The 17,340-nt window shown below is 39.6% G+C and overlaps 1 protein-coding gene across 1 annotated transcript in view; it reads right to left on the bottom strand.

Moving 5' to 3' along the window:
- gabbr2 (gamma-aminobutyric acid (GABA) B receptor, 2) overlaps positions 1 to 17,340 on the bottom strand; it is a gene marked incomplete at both ends in the record, with an annotated part of 193,450 nt that overhangs the window by 46,241 nt on the left and 129,869 nt on the right. Inside the window, one exon of the mRNA XM_079259213.1 lies at positions 13,000 to 13,126. Coding sequence (XP_079115339.1) covers positions 13,000 to 13,126 — 127 coding nt within the window. The remainder of the gene's footprint in view (positions 1 to 12,999; positions 13,127 to 17,340) is intronic.

The raw sequence follows: 17,340 nt of genomic DNA, 5'->3' as shown, positions 1-17,340 counted from the left end.
ATGCAAACAGGAGTAGTTAGAAAAAATAGGGGTAAATATCCCGTTATTACACATTTAGAATTTAGAATTAATTGTGAGTTAGGTCAGGACACTCATGCGATTAATCACTATTAAAACGTTTTAATTGATTAACATTAACAAGTTGATAAAATAAACTACCTGTGAAAATGTGAGAAAAGCTATCTTTTACAAAATAAATACTGTAGTTTCCACATGTACCACTTACTACTTGGTAACATAAATGTACCTTTCAAGCTTTCAAAAAGGTACGCTTAGTAACCTTGAGGTCCAGTTGGGTATTCATTAGAAGGCAGACATGAACTCTTAATGTACCCTTTTTTCTGACCGCTTCCAAGCAGCAGTGAAGTACTCTCATCTGCTCTCATCACCGGCCAACCTTGATAGTCTCCAGCTGTATACCTGAACTGTGCATTAGTGCATGTGTGTTTATGCATGCATGTGTGGGAAGGAAAACTCAGGAATCAGTGATTAACCTTTGTCTGATTGACCCCCTCCTTTTACATTGTGTCCCACAGTCTTTCTGTGGTGCTTCCTTGTCCTTGAGGCACACGCAGCTCTGCAGAGGCTAAACAGGATTGGTTCAATGACAGTGAAAAATAAAATCACCAGTAGACCTCATAATAATACAGTTCTCTCTCATGGCTGCTTATTTATTAATCAACCAATCTCTGAGGTTCACAGTTTACAGCTTATTTTAGTTCTTGTTACAGTACACACAGGACAACACTGTATTCATTTATTTTTAATTATCTTAAATTGAAATATTTATCATCCTGTCATTTAACACAGTTGACCTTAAGATCATACAGGACGAAAAACTGGGCAGGACTATGCATTGCAATTATCTGTTTCTCAAGGCTCTATCTTGGGGACAGTGTTGGTTAATATTTACATGCACCCGCTTCCTCACAATCTGAAAAGCTGTATCCAAACACTGATCAAATTAGGGATCTGATGTGCCAGAATTGCCTAAATGAATTGAAGACAAGACTAAAATTTTTAGAGCCTAACATTGTCCTATGGGTCACCCCAAAAAGTTACCACCAACAAACAGTCCAGAATGCTACTGCTTCAGTTCCCACTGATACCAAGAAAGTAGATCTTATAACTCTGCAGATCCTCACACTGGTTTCCTGTCTGTCTGTAAACTGACAGCAGTATTGTTCAAAGTGCTGAGGTTTGGTTTGATCTGAAAATTAAAAAATTTAGCACCTATTAGTATAAATTAAAAAAAAAAAAAATAATAATAATGATAATAATCAATATAAACAAGACTCTAAATACATCTTTCCTGAAAGCAATGTTGTTCAGAATAATAATACCAGTATAAATAAGCTGATTTTACTCAAGGTAAAACAACTGCAAGAACAACTTTTGACCAGGTAAACCTCAACATGCACCTTGTTGCTTTCGTCATCATCACAAAGGGACACACAGTCATTGTCAAGTGATGCATCGCTATCTTGGTTTTATAACTCATCATGTCTATACCTGAGTCCAGATAAGAAAGAGCCGCCTTGCCCAAAACAGTGAGCACGTGCGCGTGTTAAGCTGCTGAGCCATAATAGAATCCTTTGGGCTGTGGATGAACAGGGAAGGAACACTGATGGATGTGTCTGGTTACTGATAGCGGCTGTTGCTGGTATGAAAGAGGCAGGAAGATGGAAAGAGAGGAAGAGACTATATTAATGGATGGAAGAAATGTGAGAAAGGGCAAGAGGCCAAGGAAAGAGAGAAACATGACAAGATGGAAAGATAACTGTGCTCTGTAGAGTTTACATGGAGAAGGGAGAGAAGGCTAGGCAGAATACCTGAAAGCAAACCTGCATTTACACAAAATAACAAAAACATCCATCCATCCATCCATTTTCCTAACTGCTTAATCCAATTCAGGGTTGGAGCTGGAGCCTATCCCAGAAGTCTTTGGGCAAAAGGCAGGGTACACCCTGGACAGCTCGCCAGTCCATCGCAGGGCATAACAAAAGTAACTTTTCACATTTCATTACAAATCACTGAAATAATCACTTAGCAACATTCAGATGCATTTACACAAACAGATGACTTAAAACCCATTTTAAACAGTCAAGTAAATCTAAGTTTATACACAGAGGCTGCTGAACATTAATTTTTTACACAGAACTTCTTGATTTTTTTTAAAAAGCACAATACAGCTACTACCTCTTCTGCAACTGTACAAAACTGTTGACACCACTTTTCATTTTGAAAGACTTATAATTGGTCAATTGCATACCCCTCAAGCTCAATCAGCTGTTACCTAGCAACTGCAACCTGGGGTGGAACAGGAAAAAGAGGCCGGGGCAAAAAGTGAAAGGACAGCAAAAGAGAAGTGTATGTGATGGTGGAGGTCAGGATAATTTACTGTGCCTGGGCTGATTTTGTTTGAGAGAAAGAGAAGCAGTTGTACAGGGAGGTGAGAGGATGCAGTGAAAGAAAAATAACACAGTACAGACTGTAGAGGTGGGGAGAAGGTAAAAGGTGGCTGATACTCCCATCCAATTCTATTTTCGACAGATTCACTTGAACAGGTTCAGTCATGCACAACCACATGTCCAATTTACCAGCTAGAGTGTCAACAAATACAGCATCTCTGAAGCAGCCCTGAAGTGCTTTCCTGCATGATTCACTGATAACTCTGCCAGCTTACACATATCGTACCCTCTTGTCCCCATAAGACAAGTGCCAGTCTATTGCCAAAGCATAAAAAACAATAACTGAGCAAATACTCAAAGCATAAGTCATAAAAAAACCTGTGTAAACTGAAAACTCTGTTGTCTTGGATAGAAAATCCAGGTTTTCCCCTCTCAAAATTAACTGAGGAAAGGGCAAAACCTTAAAATTTACAACAACTTAACAGCATCAATATGTTGTGAGCCACGACTGAAAAAAAAAGAAAAAAATCATGCAAAATTGAGGAACTTAAAGACTGGACATGTTTACAGATATCTATAACAAACACCCCCAACCTGACAGTCCAAACTAAAATTACAATCTTTTTTTTGAATATCGATGTTTGTCTTTCTTTCTACTTGTTATGTTAAACTTGTAATTACACTACACAACAGTGAAAGACTTAGGAAAAACTATGTTTCCCTCATCTGTCGCTATGTTGTTTTCATTACTGAAAAACGAACCCTTTAGAAGTGGGTTCTTGTACATGAGGAAAAACAGGATATTACTGTGATAAAAGGCACACCGAAGAGTAGCATTCAAAGGGCACTGCAGAACTGAGTGGAAGGATTAGTGGTTCTTAATAGGACATGTTTAAATAATTGAAGATCAACTATACAACTATACAAATAAAGCTGAATTGAATTGAATTGAATTGAATTGAATTGAATTGAATTGAATTGAATTGAATTGAATTGAATTGAATTGAATTGAATTGAATTGAACTGAACTGAACTGGAGCTGCACTGTGGTGTAGTGGTTAGCCACCACGCCACCTTGTTGCTGCACAACAAAAAGGTTGCTGGTCCGATTCTCGGCTGGGGCGGAGGCTCAAAGCGGTGACCTTTCTGTGTGGACTTTGCATGTTCTCCCCGTGTACGTGTAGGTTCTCTCTGGGTATTCTGGCTTCCTCCCACTGTCTAAAGACATGCATGTTAGGTCAACTGGTTACCCTGAAATTGTCCCTTTGGAGTGTATGTGTGTGTCTGTGTGAACGGTTGTTCATCTCTCTGTGTGGCCCTGCGATAAACTGGTGGCTTGTCCAGGGTGTACCCTGCCTCTCGCCCACAGACTGCTTGGATGGGCTCCAGCTTCCCACGACCCGTACTCGGACTAAGCAGTTTGGAAAATGGATGGATGAACTGAACTGAACTGAACTGAACAGAATTGAAATTCAATGCTATTTTTCATGAGTTCATAATGTAGCACTCTGTTTGTACATTGAGGTCTTTGTCTTGTCCAAACTGATGTAAGTGAAAACTACTCACAGCTGCTGGCTAAACAATAAACAGATCTGAGTGCACCCAACATAAGCCCTGTGACACATTTAGGACACCAAATAGCAGGCAGTGTCACAGGCACTGTGCTGTTTGGATCCCATGAAATTCAGAATCTGGAAATAAGAATATGATTGTTAAAAACTCTGATATGTATGAATATAAAGTAGGAAATATTAAGATGTGTGGCTACATATCAGCCAGATGACAATTACAGATGATAGTGAACATCATTTGTGGGAAAATGCAGATCGACAGAGCAGAGCATTATGTTTTACATTCATTATGGCATTAGCACTTTATGATATTAATATTTCAGCATGCAGTCATAATACTTTAATATCAGTGTATCCCTGAAGACAGTGGTTCTAAACATAGGGTCCCTGGACTCCCAAGGGGGTACTCTAAAGAGCAAAGGGGGTCCCAGAAGATTTGGCTGCTCAGAGCCAGTGTGATTTAAATTAAAGCCATGTCCACACAGGAACAGGTTCTTGTGTATTTGCTTATTTATTTATTCATCATGATCATTTTGGTCTTTCATTCACATGAAACCAGTGTTTTTGGGACAGACTGGAACCTACATGTTCAAAAAACTTTCTAATTATGTTTGTAGTTATTTTATTAGTTAATTTATTTTCAAAATATTGAAAATCTTACATACTCCACCTTTAAAGCGGTCCTATTATGGTATTTCAAGTTTTCTGAGCTTTCTACAGTGTTACAGTGTTGAATCCTCATCAGACATGTGAACGGCACTGTTTTTATCACCTAAACGCATGTTTGAGTTTGAGTTTGAGTTCCAGCACTCTCTCCGTTCAGTTTCCATGGCGACGAAAAAAGCGTAGTTTTAGAGAGTTTTTTCTACTTGGAAATCCTTGTGATGTCCCGGGGAATAAGGTTTGGTAAAATTGGTTACCTTCTACTGGTTAACAAGGGCATGTACAAATGCATTAGTATTACATTGTAATACATTGTTTTTTTTTTGTTTTTTTTTTTTTTTGAGTTCATATTAGCCTAATCCTTCTGTTTATGAGATATGTTACAATGACGGCGAAAGCAGCTGTGCACGCTGTAGTGCAGTGGTGGGAGGCGGGGCTTAATGCGGAAGAGTCTCAATCCACTTTGCCCACAGGCTGATCTGACAGCCTATGGAGAGGGTCGGTCTGAAGTAAATAAACTGATTTGTGACCATAACTTGATCAATCCCGGCCCTTCTGGTCTCAGAAATAAAAATAAATTAGCCTGAAATGCACATAATAGTTCCACTTTAAGTTTTGTTTTTATCAAAGGAAATGAGTCAACCAAAATCATCTATGTTGAGAAGCAGGTAATGAAAGCATAAAACCAAGTATGGTTTCAACAGGTGGGGGGGCCCACAGCCTTTTGGTAGTTGCATGAAGGGGGTGTTCAGTAAAAATAGGTTAAGAAGTCAATGCCTTAGGGTACAGGCAAGCTCTCAGACATTCACACAGCCATAACAATCTGCAAGAATGTGTGAGGTATATGTACCTATCACTTTAGCTCTCCCTCTACAATCCTCCTTCCCTTCAGAGGTGGTCGATGAGATGAGGCCGAGGTGGGTGGTGGGTATCCATTAATGACCCAGTTTACTTTGAGAAGGCATTGATCTCAGCAAGCGCTTTATTTAATGCTAACAAAGAAAGCTTTAAAGCCCATCTTAGCCTCATCATGGCACTGATGGTGCTGCATGGATAATGCAGGAGATGACATTGTTCCTTATTCTACTGAATAAAAACTTCATAAGCCTTAGTTTTTGTCATATCCAATCACTGTCTCTTTCACTGCGAATATTATCACTCCTGAATATGTCTTTGCATCATATGAGACCAAATGTGCGAGACTAGGCTGATTTTAATTTCGATGCATAGTTCCAGAGAAATGATAACTTTTATTTATAACAGAATGACATTTGAGATTATATGTCAAACCAAGTAATTGTAATATAGACTCCTATTTCCACTCACTTTTCTAGAGCATGCTGATAGTGAAACAAGAGCTCGGTGTCCTTCAGATGGCATTTACTCAGTCAACAGTTGACTGTGTGAGCAAGCAGGAGGAAGTGGAGCTTTAAAAACACGTGCATGGTACTTTAATCAAACTTCAAAGGTTTACACACAAATGCATTTACATGACCTTGACCTGCATTTATTCCAGAGAAGGAGCTTTATCAGCAATGTACTGCTTCTAGAAACTTTGCAGGCATGTTTCATTCCCTGTGTGGCCACACAAATTTCTCTGTTGCTGGCCCCTCCTTTTGAAGAGGTGATATCCAAAAACTGAGTAGGAAGTGGTGAATAATGCAAGAAAAAAAACCCCAAGGATGAAACAGGGTAGTGTGGAGGAGAAAGGGAGAATAAAGCATGAAAAGAGGAAGAAGTCTGCTTCAGGCCGTTTGGCCAGTCTCCCCTGGCCTTTTAGTCACAGGCTTGCCTTTCTGCCTTTTCAGCACATACCCCAGAGATAGGAGCGGGTCAAATGAAGAAAAGCAAGAGAGAGACAGAGAATGAAGAGCATATAATAGATCTGCAAATACCATGATTCTGATTGAAAAATTCTTACTGAGCGACGAAGTGAAATGGATAGATGGCAAAGCTGGGGTGCAGAAGCCACAGGAGGTTCCAAATATAAGCAAACACAAAGCAATAAAAGTGGCATTAAATAAAATAGAAGCAATCAAATGTGAGAGAACTTTATACCTGTGGGAAAAGAAGAGAAGGCCTCAGCACGTCTATGACAACGTAAATAACTGTAATACGAGGAAGTGCATTATGAAACAGGAAACGACCAAGTAATTGTAGCCATTTACCAACTTCAGAGAATTATTAATGTAATTACAAATCTTAAAATCACGTGACATGCCACATTAGCAGTCGTACTTGCACATCTATGCAGTGGAATGGAGCTGACTAATGGAGATAGATGAGTTCAGAGTAAAAATATTCAAAAAGGGGTGACCTGTCGCACTATAAATAGTACTATAAAGAGTGTACATGAAATGCCAGGAAGACTGTAAATAGTGACACTTAAATATGGAGCCATGTTGATAACAGGTGTTGGCTGTCAAACTGGTCAGATATAATCATAAACAGAAATTACAACAGGTGCAGAAAACTGCCCGTTTCATCTGTTACCAATAAGCTGTCTGCTACACTTTTGTACGTATATAAATATTTTAAGAGCAAATGCTTCCAGTTCTCACTGCGAGAAACTGCTGCAGACAGTGTTCTAGTTGTGTTCAATGGTATGAATTGGAAGAGAAAAAAAAAACAAAAAACAAAAACATGGTAAGGCCAAATAAGACCCCTCTAGTTAGATTAGTGCTGTATCTCTGCACTCTCCTTTTTGCCCGATCTGCAAGGTACCTGCTTTAGTCTCCGCTACTGATTATGAGGAAGCTATTTACTGTCACCTCATCATCAGAACAACGAACATTCCCACATTAAATGCAAGCAGTGAGTCATACTTTCGCATGCCCCCTCCAGTCATATGGTTTTAGTAACAGGTAAGTGCATTGTCTAAGGACTGGAATAAAAAGCTCCCCCTCCCTTTTTCTATTTCTCTTAGTCTAACTGCATTCAGGTGGGGGCAGTAGAGGCAGTGAAGCTGAGTTTGAATGAAAATAAGTATGCATACCTTCAGCACGTATGTGTGTAAAGACCCTTTCTGCTCCAAAAAGTCACTGATGATTTATCAGCTCGGTGCATGAAATTCTGCGTGGATGCTAAAAAATCTTCTCAGCATGCATCACCATGCTGAAGTAAGTGTCTCAACCTGTTATTTTTGTCTCATGAATCAACAGCGCTGCTCACTGCACTACGGATGTCAGGAACCATGGCCGTTGCCATGGTGATGCCACACTGCAATATTCTGTTGCAGCTCGTTTGCCCGCCAATGCTTGCAACAGCTTCCAAGCTGGGGGAAAAAAAAAAAAAAAAAAACTACAGGGAGGGAGGGAGGGGAGGAAGACATGAGGAGAGACTACAGTAGTGGAAGTCTGCGGCAGAATGCTAATCATCCTGTCTTGACAGTTTGTCCTTCGTTATGCAAGAGTCAATGCCAAAGACCACAAGCAAGGACATCAATGTGTGCGCATACATGCAGGCACATGTAGGAACATGAAAAGCCACCTTCCACATACATCTTTATACAGGATAAGTAATAGACAAGGTAATGGTCATCAAAACACCCAGAGGAAAAAAAGAAAAGTTAACTCATATGCTTCAACACATGTATACATTGACAACACTACATGTGTCTGGATTGCAAGGCTTAATCTGCTGGCTGCCAGCAGCCCATTAACAAATGCTCAATTATTAAAGAGCCACAAAGTGGATTTAATTGCTCGCTGCAGCCCGATTTTTTCCATTAGCATTCCTGGGATGTGCCTGAATAATTCCTGTTTTTAGGGAGCTTTCTGCTGTAGTGATCCAGAAGAAGCACAGCAATTACCATCTTAGCCAGTTCACTGTATACAACACCAACATGTTTCATGCACAATACACAGCAAAGACACATCGGAGGCTAGGCTTCTTTAAAAGGTTAAGAGCAATGTCAAGGTCACTCATGTCTGGTGAAGGGAAGTGAACGGATCATATACTGTAAATAAAGCTACAGGTTTGAAGTGCAGCCATAAAATAAGACTTTCGGGTCACTCTGCCATCAAACACTTCACTGTCCACATGATCTGTGACCCTCTTTTACTTTTATTTGTGAGGGTATTAAATCAGTCATATTTTATTAAGCATTCCACAAAGATCTATTGTCGGCCTCTTCAGTTTCCTCGTCTTGTTCACACTAATAAAGGAGGCAAAGAGGAATGGCCTAGTTTTGCTGATGGTAACCATTAAGCTTAGCCTACTGGTTTCAGAGCAGAGGGATTACCCTTGAAGGACACTGTCCATTTTTCCACTGAGTAAATCCTGGGAGTGTGTCACAAGCAGGATAATTTTATCTATTTAAGTGTTGACAACAAGTACTTGCCCACTTAAAATGTACAGAAATGTCCTGTAGAATCACATAACCACACACACTGTGTCAGGACCAATGCTGGTTTTAAGTCTATAAAGAAATCCATATGCGAGATGGTTTGAAAAACAAAGGTACTGGACTAGCCCACCATCGCCTAATTGCATTATCATTGTGCAAAACCTTAGAGGGCAGCATGGTCTAATCTCAATTCTCTGTTGTGCAAAAATGTGAGGGTGGAAGAGACAGAAAGGAGGAGACATAAAAAAAAGAACAGGACAGGGACAAACACAAAGTCGCAGGGAAATGTTGACCCATATGCAGTAGTATACAAGTAACTAGGGTTAGGGGCTCCACTGTAATCAGTGTTAGTCAGAGCTTGTCTCTCTGGACAGTTAAAACATCCCGTTACCCCTTGTTAGTGGAGGGAGAAGCATACAGAGGTTTTACTTAGGTAAAAGTGAAAAAAAAAATCCCATCACAAGAACGTGACCAAAGTAAGATTAACCCTTTAGGTACAAGAGTTTTTAAAGTTTTTAAGGTGTGCTGTAAATAAGAACAAAATCTGATTTGAACCTGAATTTATCATGACTGTATAATTACTCATCTAATATCATATTATGGCATCACAGGCTGGCAGCCATATTAGATTCCATAAATTTCCTTTGTTTTTTCAGCTTTGGTGCAGAGAGATGTTGACAGCAGCTCGCTGTCAACCACTGACAAGCATGCTGACTGCCCATGAGGGTGGCAGACTGTTAACAGCAGAGGCAGGTGATTGCTGTTGGACGATTCACATGTGTGACATCTTAAGGTGGAAAGTGGTAGCAGGATTAAGTTCTCTGGCATAATGCTTGTCACAGTTTTGTGACTTTGGTACCTTATAGATAAAGGATATTCTAAGTGTGATTGAAAAACTGTACTTAAGGTACTTTAGAATAATGTTCCCCTCAATATGAGCAATACCTTACTGTTTTAATAAACAGAAGTTTCACCCAGTCTGCCAATCATTTTCTTAAACAACTGATTGTGGAATTACAGAAAATAGACTTTGAGATCAATACAATCTTTACTTTGTCCAAACCTCTAAATAAATAAAAGTGTTATTAAAAAAAGGAAATCTTGGGAGCATGAAAAGTCACAATTTTTACATTAACAAGGACTCAACATAAATAGTTCCTTATCAGTTTAATTAAAATCAACATAGCTGAATAGGGCTTAGTTAAAAAAAAACAAAACATGTAGTTCAGAAGTTATTCTTAAGCTAAACTCTGGAATATGAACTCTGCATGTAGTTTGTTTGTTGGATCCCTAACCCATAATTTAAAGCTGTGAATGACAATATCCCTAAATATGAAGAATTACAAGAAAGCTACTTGGTTTCTTAACTTTGTACTTTAATGCATCACTTGAGTAATTACATTTCAGCACTGCAATTTGTTTCCCCAAAATTCAACAGCAGTCACAATTTAAATGCTTATTTTTCAGAATGTTTTCCCCTTTGGACCCCTTGCTTTCTCTGGCTCACAATTTTATGCTTCATACTCTGTTCAACCACCAGCTGCTGCTGCATGGATTACATGAGCATGATTAATGCCTTGTCTTGTCAGGCAAACTTGCATTCTCTCTTTTTCCGATTCCACACCCATTGTGCCAACACAGCAGTGTTTAAGCTATTTTAGTTCAGCACTTATGCAGGTCTGACGATGGTTAAACTTCTCTCTTTTGGACAGTATTCATTTGTATCTCTATGAAATTCAGCTCAGTATCTAAAACCACATTGTTTTAAATCAATACTATATCATCTTATTTTCATGGTCCCTTTCTTCTCCTTAAGTTCTCTTCATGTATTTGGGTTACCTTCTGGTTTATGGTCCCCCCTGACAGGCCTGTTGGCTTTGGACACAGAGGAGCTCAGTTGTCTCCCCCTAGCTCAGCCCCAAGAGTCCATAACTGCTTCTGCTGGAAATCTGGCAGAATGGGCAGGTATGTGGAGCCTATGCTTCTGCTCAAGCATGCAGATCCACAATCCCAGGAGAAATACAGACTCCTACACTCAGTAGTTTATGGATTCACAACACTCCCTTGGCCGGGGGGAGTCATAGAATACTCCATGAGGACCCGACTGTGCGCACTGACAACATTCACAAATGAATATGTTAAGTAAGGCTTTGCTTCACCCTTCAGGCAGGTTTAAAAATATAAGTGCTGATAAGCACAAAGGAAATATGGCTTTGTCTATAGATGTAGGAGTGTGGCACACCGTCAAAGTCCACCAAAAGTATTGTACAGATTGTAAACACGTCTGGTAATATATATCTTTTTTTTTTTAGAGTGCTCCCACAGGAAGGTTTTCATCAGAGACCAAGAAAGGAAAAAAATCTCCCTCAATAGATGAGGACTATATATCATTTCACAAGATTTTCATTAACCTGATACTAGAAAAAAATGTCAAAACAAGGTAAGAGGCTTCAGACTATTCCCTGAAGCATCCTCACAACAAGCAAGCAAACAACAAGAAAATCCATCTAGAATGATCAAAAGAAGTCTTGATGAGAATCCTGCCTCTCTCGCTGACCCTATGATTACCTCTGTTTAGTATAAGTCAATGAGAATCTAGCATTGCCATCACTTCCTGAGGTCCTGGGCTATGAGGAGACAGTTAACCATCTTGTGAACTACATTCTAATGCCTGAGACACTTGAAAGATGACTCACTGTGGAAAATCTCATCTCAGTAGTATAAATGGTTGGTGGGCTCTAAATATGGTTAATTTAATCTGAAGTGGAATAATGTTTCCTGCTTGTCAGTTGTTAGCAGGCAGATAAACATAGTCTCTGTTTTAAACGCTGAGGTCTGGGGATAAAGGACAAAATCCATCCATCCATCCATCCATCCATCCATCCATCCATCCATATATAAATCCATCCATCCCTCCATCCATCCATATATAAATCCATCTATCCCTCCATCCATCCATAAATTCTTCCATCCATCCATATATAAATCCATCCATCCATCCATCCATATATAAATCCATCCATCCATCCATCCATCCATCCATCCATATATAAATCCATCCATCCATATATAAATCCATCCATCCATCCATCCATCCATCCATCCATCCATCCATCCATCCATCCATCCATCCATCCATATGTTATCACTGCACCAGTATTGACAGAATAAACTTGGAGCAAATATTATTTTCAGAAACATTATTCAAACCCATTTTAACCCATTTTAAACCCATGGATTATTTCTGGAATATGCAAGGCCTTCATAGCAAACATTAACATGCACAAGATTAAAAGGAAAAGTCTGGGCTGATGTGCCATTAACAGGGCTGAATAAAGAAAAAACCTTAAAAAAAAAAAACATCTATTTTTCATTATGCAAAGTAAAATTTTGTGTAACTTAATAAATGCAAAAGACACTTCTTCTGCATAATATCATACCATACAGAAATATGGGACAGAAGTCATTTTCACTGAAGTAATTATCTTAATATCAGACACAGCTCTGGGCTGATATGTCGTCTATTGAACTGAAAACATACATACACACACACTCCAAACCTCTAATGCCTGCCTTACAGTATGCTCATTTGAGCCTCGGGGGCACGCGGCTAGTCCTAATCCTGTATCAATGTCAGAAAATCTCAGTCTACTCTTTACCAGTCACAGTATAGCAGTGTTAAAATCTACTCAGCACTGTGCAACCTCTCCAGCCAAGACAACATGATGCCAAGCGTCTCTTTTCCAGTAGGCCTTGCCAAAGTCTCCTATCCAATCTGGCAAATGGGATGAGCACAGGAGGTAGGAATGGTTCACATCCTGACCCAAAAATAACTAGTACAAAAAAAATCCTTGTGATATAGAAGCAGCAGACATACATGTCAGAAAAACAAACAAATAAAAACAAAAAACAAAAAACCCAGGTTACAAAACAAAAGAAGCAAACAAGAAATTTACCACAACTGAGCTGAAGTTTGGACAAGATGAGAAAAAGATTAAATGTACACTGACCTCCAGGCTGTATTCTTCCACAGTTCTTCTGAGCGGATCTACAATCTGCCAGCAGATGAGAATGCACAAGTCGATTAGCAGCATCCCGCCAACGATAATCAACAGCTTCTGGTCCTTTATGATCTGGAGAGAGAGAGGGGAAGATGAAACGCTTCTATTAGCCAAATAGCTCAACATCTGCTAATGTTTGTGCTGAAGAGTCATTTCAAACAACATTTTGCATTGACCAGTGTAATTCTAACAACAAAGTGATTGTTACCGATGACCAAGAACCTAAATAATATTCCATTTAAAAGACGTTTTCCTTATAGTAGGAAAAGAAAGCAGCCTAAACAGTGTATTGAACATATTTTAAGACTGACAGGAACACAATCCTGTCAGGAGCACTGGTGCACCCAACAGACCTTAAGACTATCAGTCTTAAAGGGTTAAAACCACCAGGCAGGGAACACCATTTCCATCAGTGCAAGAATGTCTGCAAAACACTTTCTGCTTTTGGGTTGCATGAGCTTCACCAAACAAGAGGCTGCGCTGTCAGAGCCCCTCTGTTTGTAACCTGAACTTTGGAGGGATAAAAGTCATGACCTGTTTGTGATCTTAATTTATAATAGTGTTTGACTACCTGGAAGCACAGATCAAAGCAAAGGTCAGGGAACAGAGGCCAGGCACTGTTTGGAGAGTATCACGTAGCTCAGATGCAACTCGCACAGGTGTCCAGCCCCCAGCTGAGTTCAGGATGAAGCACATGAGGGGAGACGTTTTTTTGATCTGTTGACTTTTGATGATGAGTGAGTAAATGTGGGTAAAGCAAGACAAAGAACATTTCATCCCAAACAAAAAACGTCCAGACAGATATCAGGGGCTGCTGCGGCTCACGTAGGTCATCTTAATCAGAAGCTTAGTGGTTTGACCTAGCGCCTCCAATCTTGATGTCAAAGTCTCACTTGGAAAAAAACCAAACAAACAAACAAAAGAAAAAACAAGACAAAAACAAAAACCAAATTATGAGCCTGTGAGTGACAGAAGAGCTGCATGTATAAAATGAAATGTGTTATGTGTTATGTTATGTTCATCCACCTGTGTTATGTGTGTGTCATAACTGTGTTATGACTTATAATGCAAAGTGTTTGGAGCAGCCTAAGTAAAAGAAAGATCTCGGTCAACATTTGTTATTTTTTTCCCCATTATCCCAAAATTTACTAAATAATATAAGAAAATAAAAACAAAGATTGCACATGTGACCTTTGATGAGGACAGAAGGACAAATACTGAAAAGTTTGCCTCTATTCTCTGCATGAAACAAATATAAATTGACAGGTTTGTGGTGTGGGTTTTATATGAACTATTCAGCAAACCTCGAGTTAAGTGATTTTGTCCAGATGGTGTCTTTTAAGATTAAAAAACAAACAAAATCCACGTTCAGTTATTTACAAAACAAAAAAACATACAAGGAAATGTACTGATAAAACAAACAGATAAACAAAAATATGTGTATTTTGTAGTGTCAGTAAACAAGGCCGAGAGCCAGCCGTCAGACCCCTGATGTGAGAACATCATATGAATCTAAATACATTGTATCAAAGGATCAGGAGGAGTGGGTCGGTTCCTGATCATGCAGACAACATCATCAGGCGTACGTGGGTGATGATATTTGTCTGTCCAAACTGTCTTCATTTTATGAAGCTGATTTAAGAGTCATAAAACCACCAGATGGGATGGCTGTGCAAAGTTTACAGCCAATAATGCTGAAGAAACACTGATAAAAACTTGTGATTTTGCTCACAGCAAGTTGTTCTCGCAATCAGTGTCGTCTTTATGCTGCAGTGATTAAAATCATGCAATGCAGGATCATCCTGAGAAAACCAAACTGTTTAAATGTTTTATAGTTTAAGCATATGTATATGTATATATACATATATATATATATATATATATATATATATATATATATATATATATATATATATATATATATATATATATATATATATATATATATATATATATATATATATATATATATATATTTATTTATTTATTTTTTCCCTTTCTTTTTCTTTTTTAAAAACTCTTTTGCATGCATATATATGACACATAATCCTGAGCTGGGTGTCCTTATGTGGATTAGATTTTTTTTTTTCATTTCTTTTCTTTTCTTTTCAACCAAATTTAAATAAAATCAGATTTCAAAGGACTATTATTGATTGCTTTATAGAGATAAACAGAATCTGACACCAATCCTCCAGCTGGAACTGCAGATTAAAGCTGTCAAGTGAGTCACCATCTTTTCATGGATCCATTTCCCACATATATAATGACACTTTTGCCACAATATTTCTGATATGTGCATCTAGCTGTTTATCTGCACCAGCGGAAAATGTGTGTAAATAAACACAACCATAGTGCGCTAAATGATCCGATCTCCTTTCATACTTGTTTAGCTGTGTCCTGTCTGAATGTGGGAGCACGTGTATTCACACTTCTAGTAATATGTCAGTGTAGAAAACTCAGTAAATTACCCAGAATGACAAGCAGCGGCTACAGGGGCCGGGGTGATGGAGTGTGTACAGGGTGATTTTTCTAAGCGTGTATGTTTATCTGTGTCTGTGCTTTGAGTATATGTGTGTGTGTGTGTGTGTGTGTGTGTTTGGAGAAAGAAGACATTGATGGACCCCTCCCCTTGCACTGTCTTTGACACTGAGCTTTTTAAGAAGTGAAGGAGTGCCAAATGCAGCCCACCAAGTGGAACCCTTATCGAACTCACCCTTGATTTACAGTCTCTGCTCTCCCAGTGCAGAGGGGGAAAAAAAGATAAAGGGAAAGGGTGAGGAAGGAGTGAGGGATGCAGTTCCAGCTCCACAGTTTAAAGAAAAGATGGCTAACACTTGTGTCTGTCCCTCCCCTGACAGCAGTTGGCAGACATTTCAGGGCACCAACAGCAGCTATCAGTCTGCTGAAGCCAGAGCACCTGCACTCAATCAGTGTGGATGAAGTGGGTTTTTTTTTTTGTGTGTGTGTGTCCTACACATAAACCCAGGCGTTGGGCCAGCAGGGCATACATTTTGAGGGTTAAGGGCTGAAGTATACAGTAGGAGTGAAAACATTTGTTTGGTCTTTGTTAACAAGGGAAAAGAGGGGGGGTGAGCTGAAAATAACTGGCTAGGAAATGCCAAATGCAATATGAAGCTCAGGAAATCAAAATTCCCAGAAATAATCAGTTTAAAAAAGACAGTTAAATAAATATTAAAGGTCCGATTCAGTGAGTGCTCCTTGCCTTTTACTTGTAATCTGGATTATCTACATCTATCATTTGCCCCTGGTGCTCACTCCTCCTTTTCATTTAACAGTGACCAACCTACTTTCCCTGCCATTGAGGCCATGGTGTTTGTCTTGTCTTTTCTTCTGCCCTGCTTTGCCTTTCGCCTTCTGTCTCTCCACCACCCCTTCTGCTGCTGCTTCCCCACATCTTTCCAACCTCTTCCTCTCTTTAAGCAATCCCTCTTCTTTTTCTTTCTCTCTCTCTCTCCTCTCTGGCATGCCACCCACACTTCCACCAATAAATGAAAGAGTGTGAGAGAGAGAGTTAGAGAAATGGAGGGGGAGAGCAAATTCTATAAATAAAAAAAGGCCAAGCACAGATACAACATGCAGAGAGCAAAACTTTATATAACTGGGCCAATGAAACAGATTGTGTCAGATGTTTAAAAAGCCATTTGTATACCTAGATCTTTTTTTTTTACCCTCCTCTTGGAGGAGATTTTAAAAGCAGGTGCCAGAGGCTGCAAGTCTTTGAGATGGTTCTGTTAAAAGGCATGAGTGTGAGCATAATCACCCACACACCAGAGCTGCAGTTTCATAAGACACGTGAGCCTCCTGAAGCAGCCTAGCAGGTCTACTGTACATGTGCCAAAGGAGACACCTGTGGCAGTATCAAGCAGTGCTGAATGTATGTTTTGACAAGAAATAAAAGGCTCAGGACCAGATTTGACAATGACAGACTTAAAATTGGGCTGCACGGTGGCGCAGTGGTTAGCACTGTAGCCTCACAGCAAGAAGGTCACTGGTTCAATCCTTGGCTGGGGGGGTTTGGTCAGTGGCCTTTCTGTGTGGAGTTTGCATGTTCTCCCCGTGTATGCGTGGGTTCTCTCCGGGTACTCCGGCTTCCTCCCACCATCCAAAGACATGATAGGTTAATTGGTTACTCTACAATGCCCATAGGAATGAGTGTGAGCGTGAGTGGTTGTTCGTCTCTCTGGCGAGCTGTCCAGGGTGTACCCTGCCTGTCGCCCAAAGCCAGCTGGGGTAGGCTCCAGCTTCCCCGCGATGCTGAATTGGAA

Source organism: Telmatherina bonti, assembly GCF_933228915.1.
Source record: "Telmatherina bonti genome assembly, chromosome: 19".
Taxonomy (NCBI): domain Eukaryota; kingdom Metazoa; phylum Chordata; class Actinopteri; order Atheriniformes; family Telmatherinidae; genus Telmatherina; species Telmatherina bonti.
This window is presented reverse-complemented; position numbering and strand designations above follow the sequence as displayed.